Source organism: Nematolebias whitei, chromosome 22 (genome assembly GCF_014905685.2).
Source record: "Nematolebias whitei isolate Nwh7 chromosome 22, NemWhi1, whole genome shotgun sequence".
Lineage (NCBI taxonomy): Eukaryota > Metazoa > Chordata > Actinopteri > Cyprinodontiformes > Rivulidae > Nematolebias > Nematolebias whitei.
Genome location: NC_056519.1, coordinates 12,091,968 through 12,109,745, shown reverse-complemented (window position 1 = coordinate 12,109,745; position 17,778 = coordinate 12,091,968). Strand labels below are relative to the sequence as shown.

Sequence of the window (17,778 nt, the reverse complement as noted above, 5' to 3'; positions counted from 1 at the left end):
TCACCCCTGGCTAAACTGATAAAAGGCTAGATTGTTTACTTGTTGGTGTGGCTGAAGACGAAGAATGCGCGAGCCTCAGGCATGGGAACAGCCTTCTCTTTCAGCTGAATGTCAGAGAGTGGCCTCGGCCTCGGACCAACAGGCATTTCAGGCTCATCCTCATCCTCATCTCCTGATTGGGGGGTGAAGGACAGTGATTCACTGCTTCATTGAAGCCACAATCTCCAGAACACAAAGAACTTTATAGCTGCTTATAAGTTGTTAATTTTATGTTTATTGACATATCTCTTTTTATATGTCTGCGTTTTATACCTATGTAATCATTTGCAGGGTAAGGGTTCTTTTCTTCACTTTCATCTCCACAGCAGTCATCCATGTTGATCTGCAACAGCAAAACATTTTGTTCATTTGTTAACTTACTGATGCACCTGCTGAAAACTGGCTTTTAGCATTTATTTTCTCCTCATACCTTAGTGGCTGTGTTGGTCTCCCCATCAGAAGTGATGGACTTCAGCTCTATCTTTTCGCTCTTCTTTTCCTCCAAAGGTGGCTTCTCGTTCTCTTGGCGCTTTTCTGGACTGGCGAGCCTGATAAAAATGGGAGATCTTTACTTTTGGCATCTTCTAACTTTTGTAATCTCTATATTAAAACACCAGCTTGCACAGAAGTCCACATCAGAGGGTCGCTTTTCAGGCACACAAAGAACTTGAGCTGTTATGACCAAACCCAAAGGACAGCCGGCGGAGAAATGAATATTTTCCATCTTGCTTTCTCCTCAAATCAATATAAGTCACAACCGAAAGCGAAACGTAATGATTAGTTTCACTCTCTATAACACCATCTCCTCCTGCTTGAGCTCTCTTTTGGTGCTTGCTAAGCATCTTCATTCTCTTTTTCTTTCTCTAAAACCTCTTCTGATGTTGACAGGAGACAAAATTGTTTTCTCCTGTCCTGCTCTTTTGAAGCTCACTGATTACCTCCCTAGGTTTCTTGTTTTTGCCTCACCTGGCTAGTTTTTTCCTCTCCTTTGCCTCCTCCTCTTCTTTCTGGGCTGATGTGAGACTCTCGGCATCTGCCAGGTTGTCCACAGCGATGGCCAAGAAGACATTCAGCAGAATATCTGTTTAGAAGTGCATTAAGGAGGCAGCTAACCCATGACAGTTTGCACTAAATTAATAAAATCCAACATTTATTTATACAGATTAATCATACTGAGCCTCAAAGACTCATTTACAAGTGAAACCTGTTTAGACAGACAAAAAGGTAATGAAAGTGACATGTATAGGATTTGAAGGCAAAAAAAAATCCTTAGACTCTCACTTTTTGGCCGAGGAAAGAGAGCCTGAAATTGATAAAAACGTAGCGCACATAAGCACATAGTGATGCAGACATTCCGCAGGGGAGGGGAGATGACGAGCGGTGAACGTGTCCAAGGACACTCCAGCGGCACTGTAGGAGTTCTGATAAGAATGGTATAATCAGTCAGTTCCCTCTGGTGAGATTTGTAAACACTCTCGAGGGGTGCCGAGGTTGACCTAGGACAGTGCCAGAGAGAATCCAAGAGTCCTGAAACAATGACACAATGTTTATTCAGCTGGGTCCCTCTGATATGTCCGCAGACTTCCTCAGTGGGAGGGGAGAGGATCATAAACATCTCCATAGGATGGCAACAAAGTTCATGCTCAATCATCCAGGTATCAAATCCAATAATTCTCAGTCAGGTCATCTGGACAAATGGGAAAAAAAATATTAAAGGGCTAGCATTCCTGGAAAGAATGCATACCGTCCACCACCTTTCTTTGTTTTAGAATAAGATCATCTTATGTTATAGCCAGGAGTAACGTCAAACCTCGCAAGCAACATTATGTGCAGTTTAATTTGAATAATCTTGTATGAACTCTTTGTGCTTGGAGTATGTGTCGTGAATGATTGTCGGCTACTACAACACAAAATTTTACCTCAATACCTGTTAAAGTAATTGAGTTGTAGCTATTTTGTGTGGGCTAAAGTCATCCAGCCGTGGTGATTATCTTGCACTTTTATCTTCATTATAAAGAATTAAACCCACATTATATAGGCTGTATGTATCTTATGTAGACCTCATGTAGAAGGATACAGTTCCCGCAGATGAAGAGGATGATAAAGTAAATGCAGACCAGCATGCCTGGAAAAGATGGACCGCCGTACGCCATGATACCATCATACATAACAGAGTTCCAGTCCTCTCCTGTTAGAATCTGTGGAGAAAGAAAACAAGACAAAAAAAATCCTATATGTGAAAAATTTCTGCCCGTGAACTAACCCTAAATGAAAATCCTGATATGAAATTGTTACTCTAACACGAGGTGAACACAAATCACTGCAGCAAGGTCACCTGAAACACGGTGAGCAGAGACTGGGGGAAGTTGTCAAAGGTGCTTCGCCTGGTCTCATCAAAGTTGAACTTCCCCCCAAAGAGCTGCATGCCCAGCAGTGAGAAGATGATGATGAAGAGGAAGAGCAGGAGCAGCAGGGAGGCGATGGAGCGAACTGAGTTGAGAAGTGAAGCTACAAGGTTGGAAAGAGAGTTCCAGTATCTATGGGAGAGAAATTGAATGGAAAAGTAGCATTTATTAGGAAAGCTAACGCACCTTAATGGTAGTAAAAGACATTATTGGACTTTGGTGCTAAATATCAATAATAAATGCTTTAAAAGCTGATAATAACCTGGTTATTTTGAAGATTCTGAGCAAGCGTACACAACGTAACACGGAGATGCCGAGAGGAGACATGATCTTTGTTTCCACTAGAATCGTTTCGAGGATTCCCCCACACACTACAAAGCTGTCGAACCGATTGAAGAGGGACACAAAGTATGCCTGCAGGGAGCAAAAAGTTACGGTCCAAGTTTATTTTTCTCCCGATATTCATAAGAGTTGACCAAAACGCATTAGAGAGCCGACGCCACCCACCTGTAGGCCGAGACTGTACATCTTGAGCAGCATCTCACCGGTGAAGAGAGCTAATAAAACTTTATTGGCTATGTCTGCAGAGAAGGGAAGAAAACAGAAGAAAGGTCTAGTATTCCTTAAAGGAGTGTATTTTGCTGCCTTTCATATCTGAGTTTTAGCTCATTTTAAGTTGAGCTGTTTCTGGATGAACATTGTAAATGATGTTATGCTCGACTTCATGCAATATTGAAAGAATTTGTGCGATCACTTGGATGAGTTTCAGCTACCGTATTTTTCGGACTATAAGGCGCATTAAGCGAAACGAAACAGTCAGATATGTCAAACTTTATTCAACTCGTTTACAATAACTCTCAACATTGTTCAGTTGTACCACATAAAATCAGTTCGAGGTCAGTAAGCACAACCAGAATTAATACATAAAGCGCACTGGATTATAAGGCTCACTGTCAATTATTGAAAAAATTTAAGTATTTTAAGTGCGCCTTATAGTCCGGATAATACGGTACTATACACACAAACACTGGCAACAACATTATTGCCTTTATAGGTGATAATAAACAAGGATTTCAGTTCACATTCAACAGTTTAATGATGTTATTTTGTGTGTGGTGTACCTTGCACATCAGTTAGCCACTGAGGCTGCTGGTGATGTTCAGAAGCGATGGTCAGCGTGTTGAGAAAAACCAGGAAGATGACCAGCCAATAAAAAACCTGCGACTTGACCGCTGCGCGACACTTCCTCCTACACAACCTGTTCCACCTCCGAGAGTAGCGACTGCAGAGGAAGAAGGACAGGGTGAGAGGGTGAGAGGTGAGGAAAGATGGGATGGATGGGGTGAGATTTAAAGTAGAAGGGGAAAGGTGGAGGTTAAAGGATGGAGATGACATAGAAGAAGAGGACAAACAAGACATAATCAAAAGAAACAAGGGAAAAGAGTGAAGGACAATAAGTGGAGGAGAAAGGAGAACGAGAGAAAGCCAGTAAGTCTGTGAGCAGAATTGTGATGGCATCAGTCCTCAGTCCGGTGCTTTAAAGCGAGCTGTGGAACAACGTTAGTCATCATCAGAGTTTTTTTTTTAACATCATCATGATGGTTTTTGTTGCACAGATTAAAAAAAAAAAACATTTGCAAATTTAAAGCTGAATGTCAAAATACACAGTTCAGGCAACACGTAAGAATAAAAAGACATTTCTTTTTAGAATAACAACTAGGGGTTTAGTATTTGTTTCTGCATTGTTTGCAAGTTCTTTTCCACCCTCTTGTTATTATCTCTGGTAATTACCAGCTTCACACGTTGCAGTTAAATCTATTGTGCGCCTGACAAACAGGGTCATACTATTTAATTTTTTTTTATCAACACCCAACAATTTCCCTCAGTAATTTCATAACTGTCTTGTTCGGAGTGAGTGGCACTGAAATAACTGAAGGCAACAGTCGTTGCTGTGGAGAAACACTGATGTATAAATCTCACATTAGACTTTCATAAACAGTTTTTTAACCCATATAAGTTAAAAAAAACGTTCAATACAAAAACAACTGGACGTTTTTTGAATTTATCATGTCCTGGATGACTGAGAATCTTCACCAGCAAACCCATATAAGCTTACAGGTTTTGTGCATTTCGGAATCAAACCAAAGTGGAAAGCATTTTCTTTAACAAAAAACTAAACTTCCAAAAAAGTGGGCATTATTAGACATTTATATGTCAATTTCTGTGGTTTTGTTTGGTTAGGATGCCAGTTCATGGTTGTGTTTAAGCAGTAACACTGCAAAGTTAGAAAACATCTTGACTGACACTTTTCTTGCTGCTCTTGCAACCACTAGGGGTTGTGTATTGTTTAAAGCTAATTAAAGGGTCATTATGCCCTTGGTAAACAAAAGACCCATGGGCCTTTTTGTCAGAGGACAGTTTCTCCTTTCATGCATTTGTTTCAGGATGTTAGAAGCTTCCATCAGTAAAAATCAGAGTTAGACTCCTCGACTCAAAGCACATTGTTCACATGGCAACAATATAAATATTGAGAAATTTAAAAATAACCAAAAACTTTAGAAGACAAAGAGGAAGCAATTATTTAAATGCTTAAATACACTCAGCATCACATATATCAGCTCTGTATTTACCGTAATTTCCAGTCTATAAGCCACTACTTTTTTGACGGGCTTTGAACCCTGCAGCTTATACAATGCTGCTGCTAATTTATGGATTTTATTTTAATTAATTTAATTCAATTTTTTTGGACAAGCTAACGAGCTTCCTGCCATCAAAAACATTTAGCTTCATCACACCCGGGCACTCACATGGCTGCCCAATACATGTCTCTCTTGGGGGGTGGGACCTTGTGACTCAATGAAACTACCTGTATAAATAAAGTTTAAAAAGTCTGACCATTGACATTACCAAACGGGTCACAGTCGAACCAATGAAACAGGGAGGGGAGTGATGGAGTTTTCATGAGGCTGCTCAATTCTGACACTGAAGAAGATGACTTTAGTAGTTTTAGTGCACAGGAGGAAGATGATCATAGCAATCAGTGGCTTTTCCTGGTAAGCTACTGTATTTGTTTTAACCAGCCGTGTTAAAGGCATTGTTAAAAAAAAACATTTACTGTGCATATTTGTGTATGTTACTGCTAAGTATTTAATAAAATCTTTCTGTGCAGAAATCTCCAGTTACAACGTGAACACCTGCGGTCCATACACAAAGCACGGCTTATATCTGTACATTTTTTGTGTGTGTGCATCTTATATTCAAGTGCGCTCTAGAGTCTGGACATTACGGTATGCAGGTTGTGTCCTTCTCTGTTCTGCTGCACCAGATGTGTATGATGAGTCGTTTTCCATCTGCTGATCAAAACAGGTTAACACGGCTTAACAGGAAGTCCTCCCTGTTTTTATCAATAGAGACGCATTGTTCCTGTTGGGTTCTGTGAGAGCTATCCGAGGTTAAGACATAACACAAGTAGATAAAAACACAAACAGCGTACAGTGCTTTTAGTATTATGGTTCTACTTTGGATAAAATATTGTAAAATAATTTCTGTCTTCTATAAGGAACGGCCCTTTAAGATACTCGTATGTTTTTTACCCAAGCAGTAATTATATCATCTTATTATCCCACCTCATACTTCCTGTTTTATTTTGGTAAAGTAGCTCCTCTGTATTTTTCATGCCACACAATGTTCCTGTTTCCAACCGACCCACCTGCAGCTCAGTATACTTATGTTCCTTAACGCGTACGTACATTTCCAGAGTGTTTCGTGCCAGATCTTTTTGTTTCTTGTCTGTTTTGCAGCGCAAGATTAGCAACTTATTGAGGCAACTTAGGTTCAGTTCAGGTTTTTCAGTGTCAAAAACACGGTTCACTTTTCACTTGGGTCAAGATAGGAAGATTAGTGCAAGTCTGGTCTAACATTTGCACAGTGTCTGGCTTACAACAAAAAAGACTGTACCGGTAATTGGAAACAGGGAAATCGGCAAACATTTAAGTGTTTTTTTAATTTTTAGGAACACCACCAAAATGAACAAAAGTATGTCTCTAACCACCCAACAGCAAAGGATTTTTATTTATTTATTACAAATAACATAAAACGTCCTCATTATTGAACCTTAAAGAAATCTGTAAGTAGATTCAGTAAGTTTTAGAGTTTAGTTTGTTTAAATTGAATGCAAAGCACACTCATGTACACACAAACACAGTCACAAATACCCAGTATTAGAGGACTATGGTAAACATTTACTAACCTGAACTTGGATTTGGAGATCCTATTTCTGGAACACAGAAAACAGAATGGATTATACATACACACATAACACACACACAGACAGGTGCACATGACGGAGGTGATTTGAGAGGGGAGAACTTCCCTCATTGTCACAATTGCTTTGACAAAAATGTTCTTTGTTCATTTTCATGCACCCACACATCGGAGGGTACAATATTTTAAAATGAACAACGTTCCTACAGATTTTATTGTGAACAAATCACCTCCTGTGAACACAGATACAGTGGCATCCAGTCAAATGAAAAGTCTTAGTTTGAGTATGCTCCAATCAAACCGGGTGTGAAGAATCAGAGTTATTGATGGAAAACATCTGTTGATTGTTCACCACTGTAACAGCAAAAGGTACAACACAGAAAACTGAGGACAAGAGATCATGGAGGACAGTTTGACAGAAGAAAACAAAACCATTCATAGAGGAAACCTGAATTTATCATGTTTTTAAATGTGTTTTTAATGTATAACTGAGCAGTGGACCATGAGCAAAAGATTATTTTACTGGGAAATAGTGTTGGACAAACTATTCTGTCCCCTTAAACTTCCTTTAAGATTTTTATTCAACTGTGTCCTGATTTGTTTACTAAAAATGCATGAATTGACTGAGCAGCTGTCCGAACAACTGACTGAAACAATAAAACGGCTTGTTAAGAGCCTGAATGAAAATAGTAAATAAAATGAGTGACTGTCTGGATATGGGGCCTGACAGTAGATGCAGCTCCTCATGTGTCCGTCTTAATTAGTGGATCAGCAGGTGCTGAAGCAGCTCGTATCTCTGGGTTTGACTCCCAGCAATGTGAGAACTGACAAACACTGAACGTCTCTTATTTTCTATCAAGTGGAAGAAAACGTCTGCGGGGAGACAGAATAAGAGCGCATCTGATTTAAGAAAAACACTTTTTTTTCAAACGTTACAAATGAATAAATACCACCTCTTCCAACAGAGGCGGGCAACTTTTTTTTTTTTTTTTTTTCATAGGACATAATCAAAATATGGAAAGCAATCAAAGAGCCTCATAGAGAATTAGAAAATATTTTTTAAATTTAAAACAGATATCAGGAGACTTTGTTAAGGCTTTTTTTTTTTTGTTGTTGTAGCGTAGTTAGCATACTTGATAAAAATGTTTCCCCAGTAATCTTTATGATGTACGACTTACTCTCTGTAAACTTTATCTTATGAAAATATAAATATATATTTGTTAGCTTAAAAATGCAAAATAAAAAATTTAAATTAAAACATAAAAACGTGTCGATTAAAAAGCTTTTTTTTAACCAAAGGTTTTTGATGTGTCCAAGATGCTTAATTTAGATTTCCTTGAATTTCATTGATAAAATGCTGATAAGTTTTCTTTTCAATTAAGGATGTTGGGGGCCGGATAGACATTGTTCAGGGGCCACTTTTGACCCTTGGGCCATATGTTGCCCACGTCTGTCTTACAATATTCTTTTCTACATATAAAGTTAGGTCATCATATGAAATGTCTTTGCTTTCCTAAATTCTTAATCGGTAACACTCTGTGGTTAAATAAGCAAAACCCGGCAATGAGTCGTTATTCTTCGTCTGATTTTGTTTCTAGAGTTAAACAGCAGGAAAACTGGGTCTCTTCAACCAATCATCATAGTTATTAGAGCACAGCTTGATAACTCTTGAATCTATTGTACCAAACAGAACAATCTGTTTGATGCAGTTCACTCTCAGTGAACCATCTTCAGTTAATCAGAGAACAGGAGCTTCCACTGTTGACATGTCTCCACTCCACGGGTTATGATTAAGTCACATGGGATTTACAAGAACTCAGAAATTTGAGAGAAAAAAATGTTGATCAAAATGTAGTTCTGCTGATTCATCTGAAGAATATAAAATCTTTGGGAACAGAGTTTTTTTTTTTTTCAAGAACAATTGGTTTTCTTTGCTTTTGTGCTGCTGACATCAAATTAGTTAAACTTGTTCTGTGAAGACAACAAAAATAATGACCTGTGTTTGTTAAATAAAATGTTCAGATGTACCGTACTTTCCGCCATACACATCACACTGCTGTATAAATCGCATCAGTCCAAATATGTCAAATAAAGTGGAAAAAACATAAAGTTGCTTCGCCATATAAGTCGCATCCATTATGCGTCACCGCTGACCACCCGGAAACGTGGGCCGGTGTTGTGCCAAAAATCGATTGGCTGTCAAAAAGTGACAGCTGGAGCAACTTTAACAAGACTTTAACAAGATGAACAACCAGGTGCTGATCCAAATTACTTAAATAACTTTAGACCAATTTCTAACCTACCCTTCATTTCCAAAATACTCGAAAAAACAGTTGCAGCCCAGGTTCACAATCATCTTTCTGATAATCTGATAATATTTGAAGAACTTCAGTCTGGTTTCCGCCCCCTCCACACCGAGACAGCTTTGATTAAAATCACCAATGATCTCCTGGTTGCTGCTGACTCTGGACTTTTATCATTTCTCATTCTCCTTAACCTGAGTGCAGCATTTCATACCATTTCACACAATATTCTTCTCGATAGATTATGTTCCATTGTTTTTTCTGGCATTGCTATAACTTGGTTTCAATCTTATCTTTCTGACCGTCAGCACTTTGTCCAATTTAAGAATTTCATGTCACAGTCCTCCACAGTTATTTCAGGTGTACCGCAGGGTTCTGATCTTGGTCCTCTCCTGTTTATCATTTATCTTCTTCCACTTGGCCTTATCTTAAAAAAAAAAAAGGTATTAATTTTCACTGCCATGCGGATGGCACCCAACTCTACTTCTCCACCAAGCCCAACACCACCCTTCCACCATCCTTCATTTCGGACTACTTCTGTGAAATCAAATTATGGTTTAATCAAAACTTTCTTAAACTGAACTCAAAGAAAACAGAATTCCTCCTTGTTGGCACCAAGTCTACCTTATCCAAATGTAATATGTTCACAATTAAAGTTGATGATTCCACAGTTTCTCTCTCCCCTACAGCTAAGAGTCTGGGTGTCATCCTTGATAGCACTTTATTTTTTGAATCTCATGTCATTAACATTACTCGGTCTGCATATTTTCATCTTCGAAACATCAACCATTTCTGTTCATTTCTTACCCCCACCAGCACAGCCATCCTTATCAATGCTCTAGTCACCTCTCCATTAGACTACTGTAACTCCCTCCTTTCAGATCTTCCTCTCAAAACCATCCATAAACTTCAGCTTGTCCAAAACACAGCTGCCCGGATCATCAGTAGAACTACGTCAAAGGAAAGGAATTCTGATTCTCTTCACTCATTTAAATCTAACCCTAAAACTCACCTTTTCAAACTTGCTTATTCTGTTTAATGTCATTATGTATTTTATCATTTTTTTGCATTTGATTTTATTGACATCTGTATTTTATAGTTTTTAAAAAAATCTTTGTATTTCTTGTTCGGTGACCTTGAGTGATTTGAAAGGCGCTTTCAAATAAAATGTATTATTATTATTATTATGTATTAATGAGACACTTGGCTTGCCATAATACTCGAGGGCCCTCTAGCTGCTGAAAATGGTAGTGGTCAATATTTTCCATGTCAGAATGAATGAAATTGTCAAATTTCAGCCAAAAATTGGGTTATAAATATGGGGAAAAAACATAAATAAGTCGCTTTGGTGTATAAGTTGCATGACTTGCAAATTTATGCAAAAAGCTGCAACTTATACAGCGGAAAATACGGTATTCAAGTCAGTTTTTATTCCATTTTTAGAAAAAGTTCCCAATTTTCTCTGATTGTTGGTAAATCAGTTCTGCCTAGAACCACAAAACAAGATTTTATGCTTAAATTGATCAAACCCACACTGTAAATATACTTGAAAAAATTAATAAAAAGAAACTTGAATTTAATGCTTTTCAGTCAGATTTAGGTTTAACTTATAGGTAACAAACATACACCCTCTATTTATTTTTTTTCTTATAAGATGTCTAAAAATATGACGTCATTTTAATTTGAAGTATTTTGTACTAACAGAAAACACAAAAACAAAACTACCAGATGGACAGAAAGAACAACAACTATATGCCATTCAAGTGCCTGTTGACTGTACTGACCCTCACATAATGCACGTTGAATGCGTTTTGAATTGGAAATTCTCTGCAACTTTCTTTTATTTCACAACAATTCCAACGATGAGCTGTTTTGTGTGTGGATGTGTTTGCTTGTGCAGAGGCCTGCTGGGGTCACGGCTCCTGCGAGGTCTTGCGTGTAGGAAAGAAAGCGACTCATTTGTTTGAATAATGTAAAAAAAAATGAAAGCGGAGGGGAGAGCAGGAGCGGGTGAGTCAGCTGTTTGCGAGCTCCCATAGGAGAGGAAGAAAAGCATTTTAAACATGCAGAACAGAGGAGGAACACAGATCAAAAACACAGGAAGGGAAATGTAGTTGAATATATGTCAAGAGCTAAAAATACATTTTCACATTGGTTAAGACCCAAAATACCTAAAACTAAAGTAAAATTTGCTCAATTCCAGCTTTTTCTTGAGGGGGAAAATTAAAAAACTTCCGTCTCATAAAGGTGAAAAGTCATTTCCTAGACTTTAAAAATGAAAGAGCCCACCACCGCATGCCAGCATTTGTCTCTTCCATTTAATCCATGTCCATTTTCATTCAAGTTTTGTCAAAATGAAGCGTACTGACGACCTAATGCTGCTCCTCAGTGCATGACAGAAAGCTGTTTTAATTCAGATCATTGACGGGCGGAGGCAAGCAGAGCCGCTTGCACCACGTCTTAACACTGACAGAGACAGCCGAGGAATAGAGGGATCAGGAGAGGTGTGCATGAGGGTGAGGGACTTACGCCAGCCGGGTGCAGCAGGTCTCCCCCTCCACGTCTCCCCCGGGGGCGTTATCTGTGTTGACGGACTCATTCTCACTGGCCGGCATGCTAACTGTGAAGCAGAGGCAGAGAGAAAATGAAAAAGAAGATGAATTATGAAGAAAATAGCATCTGCATTCATATTCTGTAAGTTTAGCTACAAATAATATAAAAAGTGTTTTCAGTCTGAGGATTTAAAAAAATCTGATGTTGAACTCAAAGTCTTAAAAAAAAAAAAAGGAGTACCGCAGGTAAATTAAAATGCTGCCAATGTATAATCAGTTTTCATCCAACTTTAATGAAAAATAAATACTTTTACAAGCATACCTTTAGTCAATTTCACTTGTTCCCAAATTATGCAACAAAATCCTGAAGTTTTGTTAAATAAATATTATTTCAGAATTATATATTTAATGGCTACATTACTTGCAAGATTTTTAGGGATTTCTTAACTCATTTGTAATTAAAAAAATTAAAATTAAATCAAAATGTATTTGACTATTTTGTTAGTAAATACTATAGAGCTGTAAGTGTTGGAGCTTCACATTTAAATGTAAAAAAAAAAAAGTGTGTCCTCTCCCAGAAAATTTTTAATAAAGTAGATACCATTTCCTGCACACTGGTGTATTTTAACGGGTTGTTAAACATCTATGTTTATCTACATTTGTAAACACTTAATTCAATAACTATTTTAGAGAGCAACAAGAAGTAGCCTGACCAACAGCTCCCCTTGTGTGAATAGAGCATGCTCCACTTCTCTCAAGCATCCTCGTACCTGCTCCAGTATCTCCACTGCCACTGCCTTCATGTGCTTCAATTCTTGGTTGTTTAGTTATGCAATGAGAAGACTTTATTTTTAATGAAAGTAAATTGGCCTGACTTTTTGACATTTTCATTTCTTAAATTGGTGCCGCTGTTTTGGTAAGTGACATATACGGTTACCCATCATACACTGCTTTTGTTGTATTTTTAATAAATAATCAAAATTTTAATAATGATCTACTTAAACTGTAAACGTGATTTGCAATTTATTAGTGATGTTTAATTATATTTCTGTATTTTTAATTAAATTGCCCATGACTGGACTGTTAGGGGTCGAGATTTTTTTAAGGGTAGAAGCAGAAATGTTTACTTGAAGGAACAGATCTTACATGATATTAGGAAGCTCGTAAGTGGCTGTTATGTTTAAAATTAGTGTTTATGTAATTATTTTCAAATTACAGATCCGATATAGGTTTTATTCTTTAAAGGCAGGCATATTTGTTCATAACTTTATTATTAGTAAGCCTGAGAGTTACCAGATTCAAACAAACAGTTACCAGAACGTACCCTGTCAACATAAGCGAGTTCCCGGATCCTGTTCCAGCAGGATCCGGCTCAAATTATGCCCTGAGTTGGTCAGAGAGTTGTGCTTTACTTTATCAGAAATCAATGCTTTTGATTGAGCGTTTTTGTTCCAAAATTCCCTCTCGCTCCCAAACATTTTAGTGGTTTATTATATGGCTTGCTTGATGGAAATTTCTAAAAATGTGTTTTCTATTATTTGATAGCCTGAAAGCACTTAGGTGACTTCATATCTCAGACTGAGCTACAGTACAGTAGGCTGCTGTTCTTTGGCAGATGGTCATAAATGAGTTCAGAGCTGTAAAGATCAAGGTAGTAATCCTGAAAATTGAAGCCTCAGCTGTGAACACGTTGTATGTTACCTCGGCTCTCAACACGTGTCACCTGCTGCTGTGCTGCTTGGTTAAATGGACCCGAGGCCCCTCCGGTTCCTCCGGAGGCTGAGGCCTTTTCAAATACTGCACAAAAGCAGCTCGATGCCTTCCCCTCAACGGAGCTATGAACTAGTTTAATATCTAATATTAGAGGAAACCCCAAAGACCTGAGAAGGAAGGTGGAAAAGGAACATGGGAGGGAAGGAGAAATGATTGAAAGGAAAGAAAATCACACGATGGAAACAGTGGTCATGTATTTTCAGTAGAAAGGGGAATTCAGAGTTGAACGCTAAAGAATTTGTGGTCTCTAAAGATATACAACCCTAAATACTACGGACAGTTCTTGGCAAACTATTAACCGTTTTTGGAAAATAATTCAACAAATAAATATTTCTTTCCCCCAGATATATAAAGTTTGTTGAGCAAAAAAAGATTTATTGTTGAAAACAAAATATCTTATATTTAGTAGCAGAATATGTGTTACTTGGGTTCTGTTACTAGAGGACAATCTTTCTCCTCCTCTGCTTGTTAACAGACCTGCTGTCTCACCATGCTACACACCTGGAATCACTTCCTCCTCCTCAGCGCAGTAAAGCTCCAGTGATCCAGCACCACACCCCTTTGTCCTTGGGCATTTCCACTTGGCCCTGAGCATTGTTGTCATGAGGCTGACTTTGAATTTTACTCCGTGTACAACGTGTTTTAGCAACTCTGAGAAGATCTTTCTGATCTCCTGTGAACTTTACTTTCACTGCCATTTTATTTTAACTAACTTTTCTCCAGTTTTGTGGCCAGGGAGCTCAAGAATTGGAGTTTTTGTTTTGTTAGATAAGACGTGATTTTATTTTCTAGCCAGAAGGGGCGTTCTTTTGTTTGTTTTGGCCTTGGAGATGCTGAAGTTCATTGCTTCCCTTCTGTCTGTAGCGCCTGAAACAATTAGAAGAACACCGGTAAATCATTGTAATGCCAAATTGGGCTGTTTTTGAGCCATTAGCTTCGTTTAGTTCGACCCAGTCCAAGGGTTGTAACATATGCAAAGAAAGGGGGTATCTGCATGCATTTCAATGTTTTTTGCATTTCCAGACACTTGTTCATTGTTGTAACAAAAGGATTTATTCCTAAACAGTTCAAAATGTTACATATTTTCTTTTTTTAATTATTCCTTTGTGCAGCTGAATGTCAGCTGATCCTTCTCTTGCTGAAAACCCCACAACTTTCACTTTTAACCTTCTTGCAGACATTGTGACAAAATTTCCATTTTTAAAACACAATTTTTTTGCTTTCCTTTGTCCATAAAACATTACTATAAAAAAAGGCTTTTTAGATGAGCCAGTTTGAACCCTTTTGCATATATTATGTTTTTCAAGGCATTCCTTCAGTTCTGGGGTTTTCCAGGAACTTTACCAGTAGGACTCCACTTAGTTCAGCTGGTAGTGTGTGATAAGCTGCTGAAATCACCTCTCCATGTTAACTTGAAGCTCATCAGAGGTTGCCCCTCAACAGTTTGCATAAATTAAAAATCTTGAGTGCAATATACTCTTTTAAATTAAAGGAATTGTCATAACAGTATTTCACTATAAAACATATTAATCTTTACCCTGAAACAATGCAAACAATTTAATAAAACCATCATTTACAGCTTAATTTATGTTATGAGCAATGACAATGGGGAAAAATGACACTAATAAACCATTATTATTTATTCTAAGGCCATATTTTAGAATCAGTCCTCACAAGTTTGGGACAATTTGAATTGTATGAGGGATGAAAAATCGTTCAGTTAAGTCACATTTTTAATGTATTTGCTAAAAGAGACGTGAAAACAGACGAATGAATCATCCTGATTTTTAACGTAGATTTATAATTCATACTTCTCAATCAATTATAAGTGCAAGAAAAACTCTTAAACTTATCAACCTATCAGATTTTTTTTAGCTGCTTCTTATTAGAAATGTGAATTAAAATGTACAGAAAATTTAGCTTTTCACTTTACAGAGTTGAGCGCTTGAGAAAAGGTGCATAAAGACTAAAATTTCCACTTTAGCCATATTTTTCTCCAACATATTTTCCTACTAGATCTCATAGTAATGCAGGAGGGGTTGTAGGGAAAGGAATCTGAAACAACAAGAAGAGGACTGTGTTCCAAGTATTAAAGTTGTGTCTTAAATTACAGTTGGCAACATGTAATTAATTAGTCGATGACACTGTCCTCTTGTTGTTTTTTCAGACGAGTCAGGCAAGTTATTTCCTTTCAAAGTTGTTTCATTTCAAAACTGCAAATTAGTTTCTTCTCATTGTCTCCTTTTCCCCCCCTTGTTCTGAACTTTTCACTTTAGCGTAGCTAAAAGTTGAGCACCTGGAAGAATTACAGGGGCTTAAAAGCAACAGACAAATAATTTTCCCTGCAGCAGGTGCAGTGATTGAGGTCAAAACTTCTGGCTTTCAGTGTGAAAGCATAATGATATGCATGGCTTTAAAAATGATCATTTAATGGCTTGTTATTAAACGGTAGGTTTACGAAGGACCTCAGGAAGACAATGAGAATAAACGGTTTACAGAGCTGAGAGGTCATTGCTACCCACTAAGGGCTTGAAGCTCTAGAGTGCAGATAAAAAAAATGCTTGCTTCAGTGTAGGGGGGGGGGGGGGGGGAATAAAGACGAAAATAAAGGAGAAAAAGAAAAAAGGTTGCAGTCCGCTTGCAAAAGAAGAAGAATCCATTAAATCTTTAGCTAATGCTGGTCCATGCAGACGAACGCACACGCCTTACGAAGAAAAGCCGCATTTTTCTTCACGGCTCCACGGAGACACAGAAAACGACGAGCTTTACCTGGAGGACAGAGAGCACGACTCAGCAAGACAAACAGCAGCAATGACACGCACTGGATGTGGTGTCGGTTCTGACCACAGCGACACACAAACGTAAAAACGTGAATAATTACATGAACTGCTGCAAAAACAGTGACTTCCTTTTTAGAAATGTTACATTTTGCTTGTTTCATGACGTTAAACACGACCGTACAGGGAGTTCTGATTGTTCTGTCCTTGTTGCATCATTTGATCTCACATTTACTTGCACGCACAGGAATCTAAACTTTGAAATCAGATCTAGTGAGTTCTCCAGCTCAGAGAAATTATACAACAAGAAAAAAAAAAAATACTGCAGGAAGTTTCTTTTGACTGAAATAAATTTTGTGTTTTTACTGGAAGTCACACAATATTTCAGTTTGGCTTGTTCACCTTCCTCCGTGCAGTTGTTTTTCTTCCTGTCTGCTTAACCACATTTTCTTAAACTGTTTGTGTTGCATGCCACCCATTTACTGAGGTAATTGGTTTATTTTACAGCTTTTCCAGTGCTTCAAAATCATGAGATAATGCAGAAACTTAAAAATAAAACTCTTCATACTGAATCACCGTCCTGAAACAGAAATAAATGATCAACAATGAAACCAGACATGAAACAGGAAGTCAAGTAAAAGTTTAAACATGCACTTTAAATAATCATACACGTATTTTCTTAATTTCATTGTACTTGCGTATAATGACAATAAAGGCATTCTGATTCTGATGTCACCAGATCACACTAAGTTTGTCAACGCTGAAACTAAATTGAAGCAGACAAAGACAAAATGAAGCCCACAAACTCCTAATATGCCGCCTTAACATATTTGGTGAAGAACACAAAGCAGAAGAGTTAATGAGTAAAAATAAAACATGTAATTTGAGTGGAGATTACAAACATGGAGTAATGAGCTGATGAAGGTGTTATAGTACTTTGTGTGTTGTTGCTGTAATGGATCATCTGCACAAAAAGCAGCCACCATCACAAGGCTGAGCCAAACCAATTTATGTAATGGTATTTAAAAAGATGTTTATAGCATTGCTTAATTAAAGTTATTTTCTAAACCTTACTTCTAACTTACAAAGCCCTCAACAACCTAGCTCCATCTTATATTTGAGATCTTATTGTTCCATATTTTCCTAACAGAGCACTTTGCTCTCAGATTGCAGGCTTACTTGTGGTTCCTAGAGTTTCCCAAAGCAGACTTGGAGGAAGATCTTTCAGTTCTCAGGCTCCTCTCTTGTGGAACCAACTTCCAATTTCTGTCCGTAAGGGTACTGTCCAGTTTTAAGACTGGGCTTAAGACTTTCCTTTTTGATAAATCCTATAGTTGGGGTTGGCTTGTTATGCTCTATAGGCTTAGACTAAAGGAGGACACATTGACCTAATTTCCTTAAATGAATTGTTAAAACTGAATACTTTTCATTTGATACTATTTCCATCTTAACATGTGATTCTTGACCTGCCATTGTGTATCTGTTCCCCCTTCCTGTTCCTCTCATACTGAAACAGATGACTGCTGGTTCTGAGCCTGGTTTTGCTAAAGGTTTTTCCTTTCCACTGGCGCCTTCATGCTTGCTCAAGATGAGAGGTCTGCGATGAAGTTGAACTCAAAACAGTCTGCTCCTCATATAAATAGTCTATATATATATATATATATAT

General features: G+C 37.8%; 1 protein-coding gene across 1 annotated transcript in view; it reads right to left on the bottom strand.

Annotated features, from left to right (window-relative positions):
- The window catches only part of cacna1c (calcium channel, voltage-dependent, L type, alpha 1C subunit), a 200,286-nt gene that overhangs the window by 40,689 nt on the left and 141,819 nt on the right, over nt 1-17,778 (bottom strand). The window contains exons 11-21 of the mRNA XM_037695828.1: nt 11,540-11,630; nt 6,694-6,720; nt 3,566-3,726; nt 2,952-3,025; nt 2,707-2,858; nt 2,375-2,576; nt 2,117-2,237; nt 1,006-1,120; nt 470-587; nt 313-382; nt 40-172 (exon numbers count right to left, since the gene is read on the bottom strand). Of these exons, the coding sequence (XP_037551756.1) occupies nt 40-172; nt 313-382; nt 470-587; nt 1,006-1,120; nt 2,117-2,237; nt 2,375-2,576; nt 2,707-2,858; nt 2,952-3,025; nt 3,566-3,726; nt 6,694-6,720; nt 11,540-11,630 (1,264 nt within the window). The remainder of the gene's footprint in view (nt 1-39; nt 173-312; nt 383-469; nt 588-1,005; nt 1,121-2,116; nt 2,238-2,374; nt 2,577-2,706; nt 2,859-2,951; nt 3,026-3,565; nt 3,727-6,693; nt 6,721-11,539; nt 11,631-17,778) is intronic.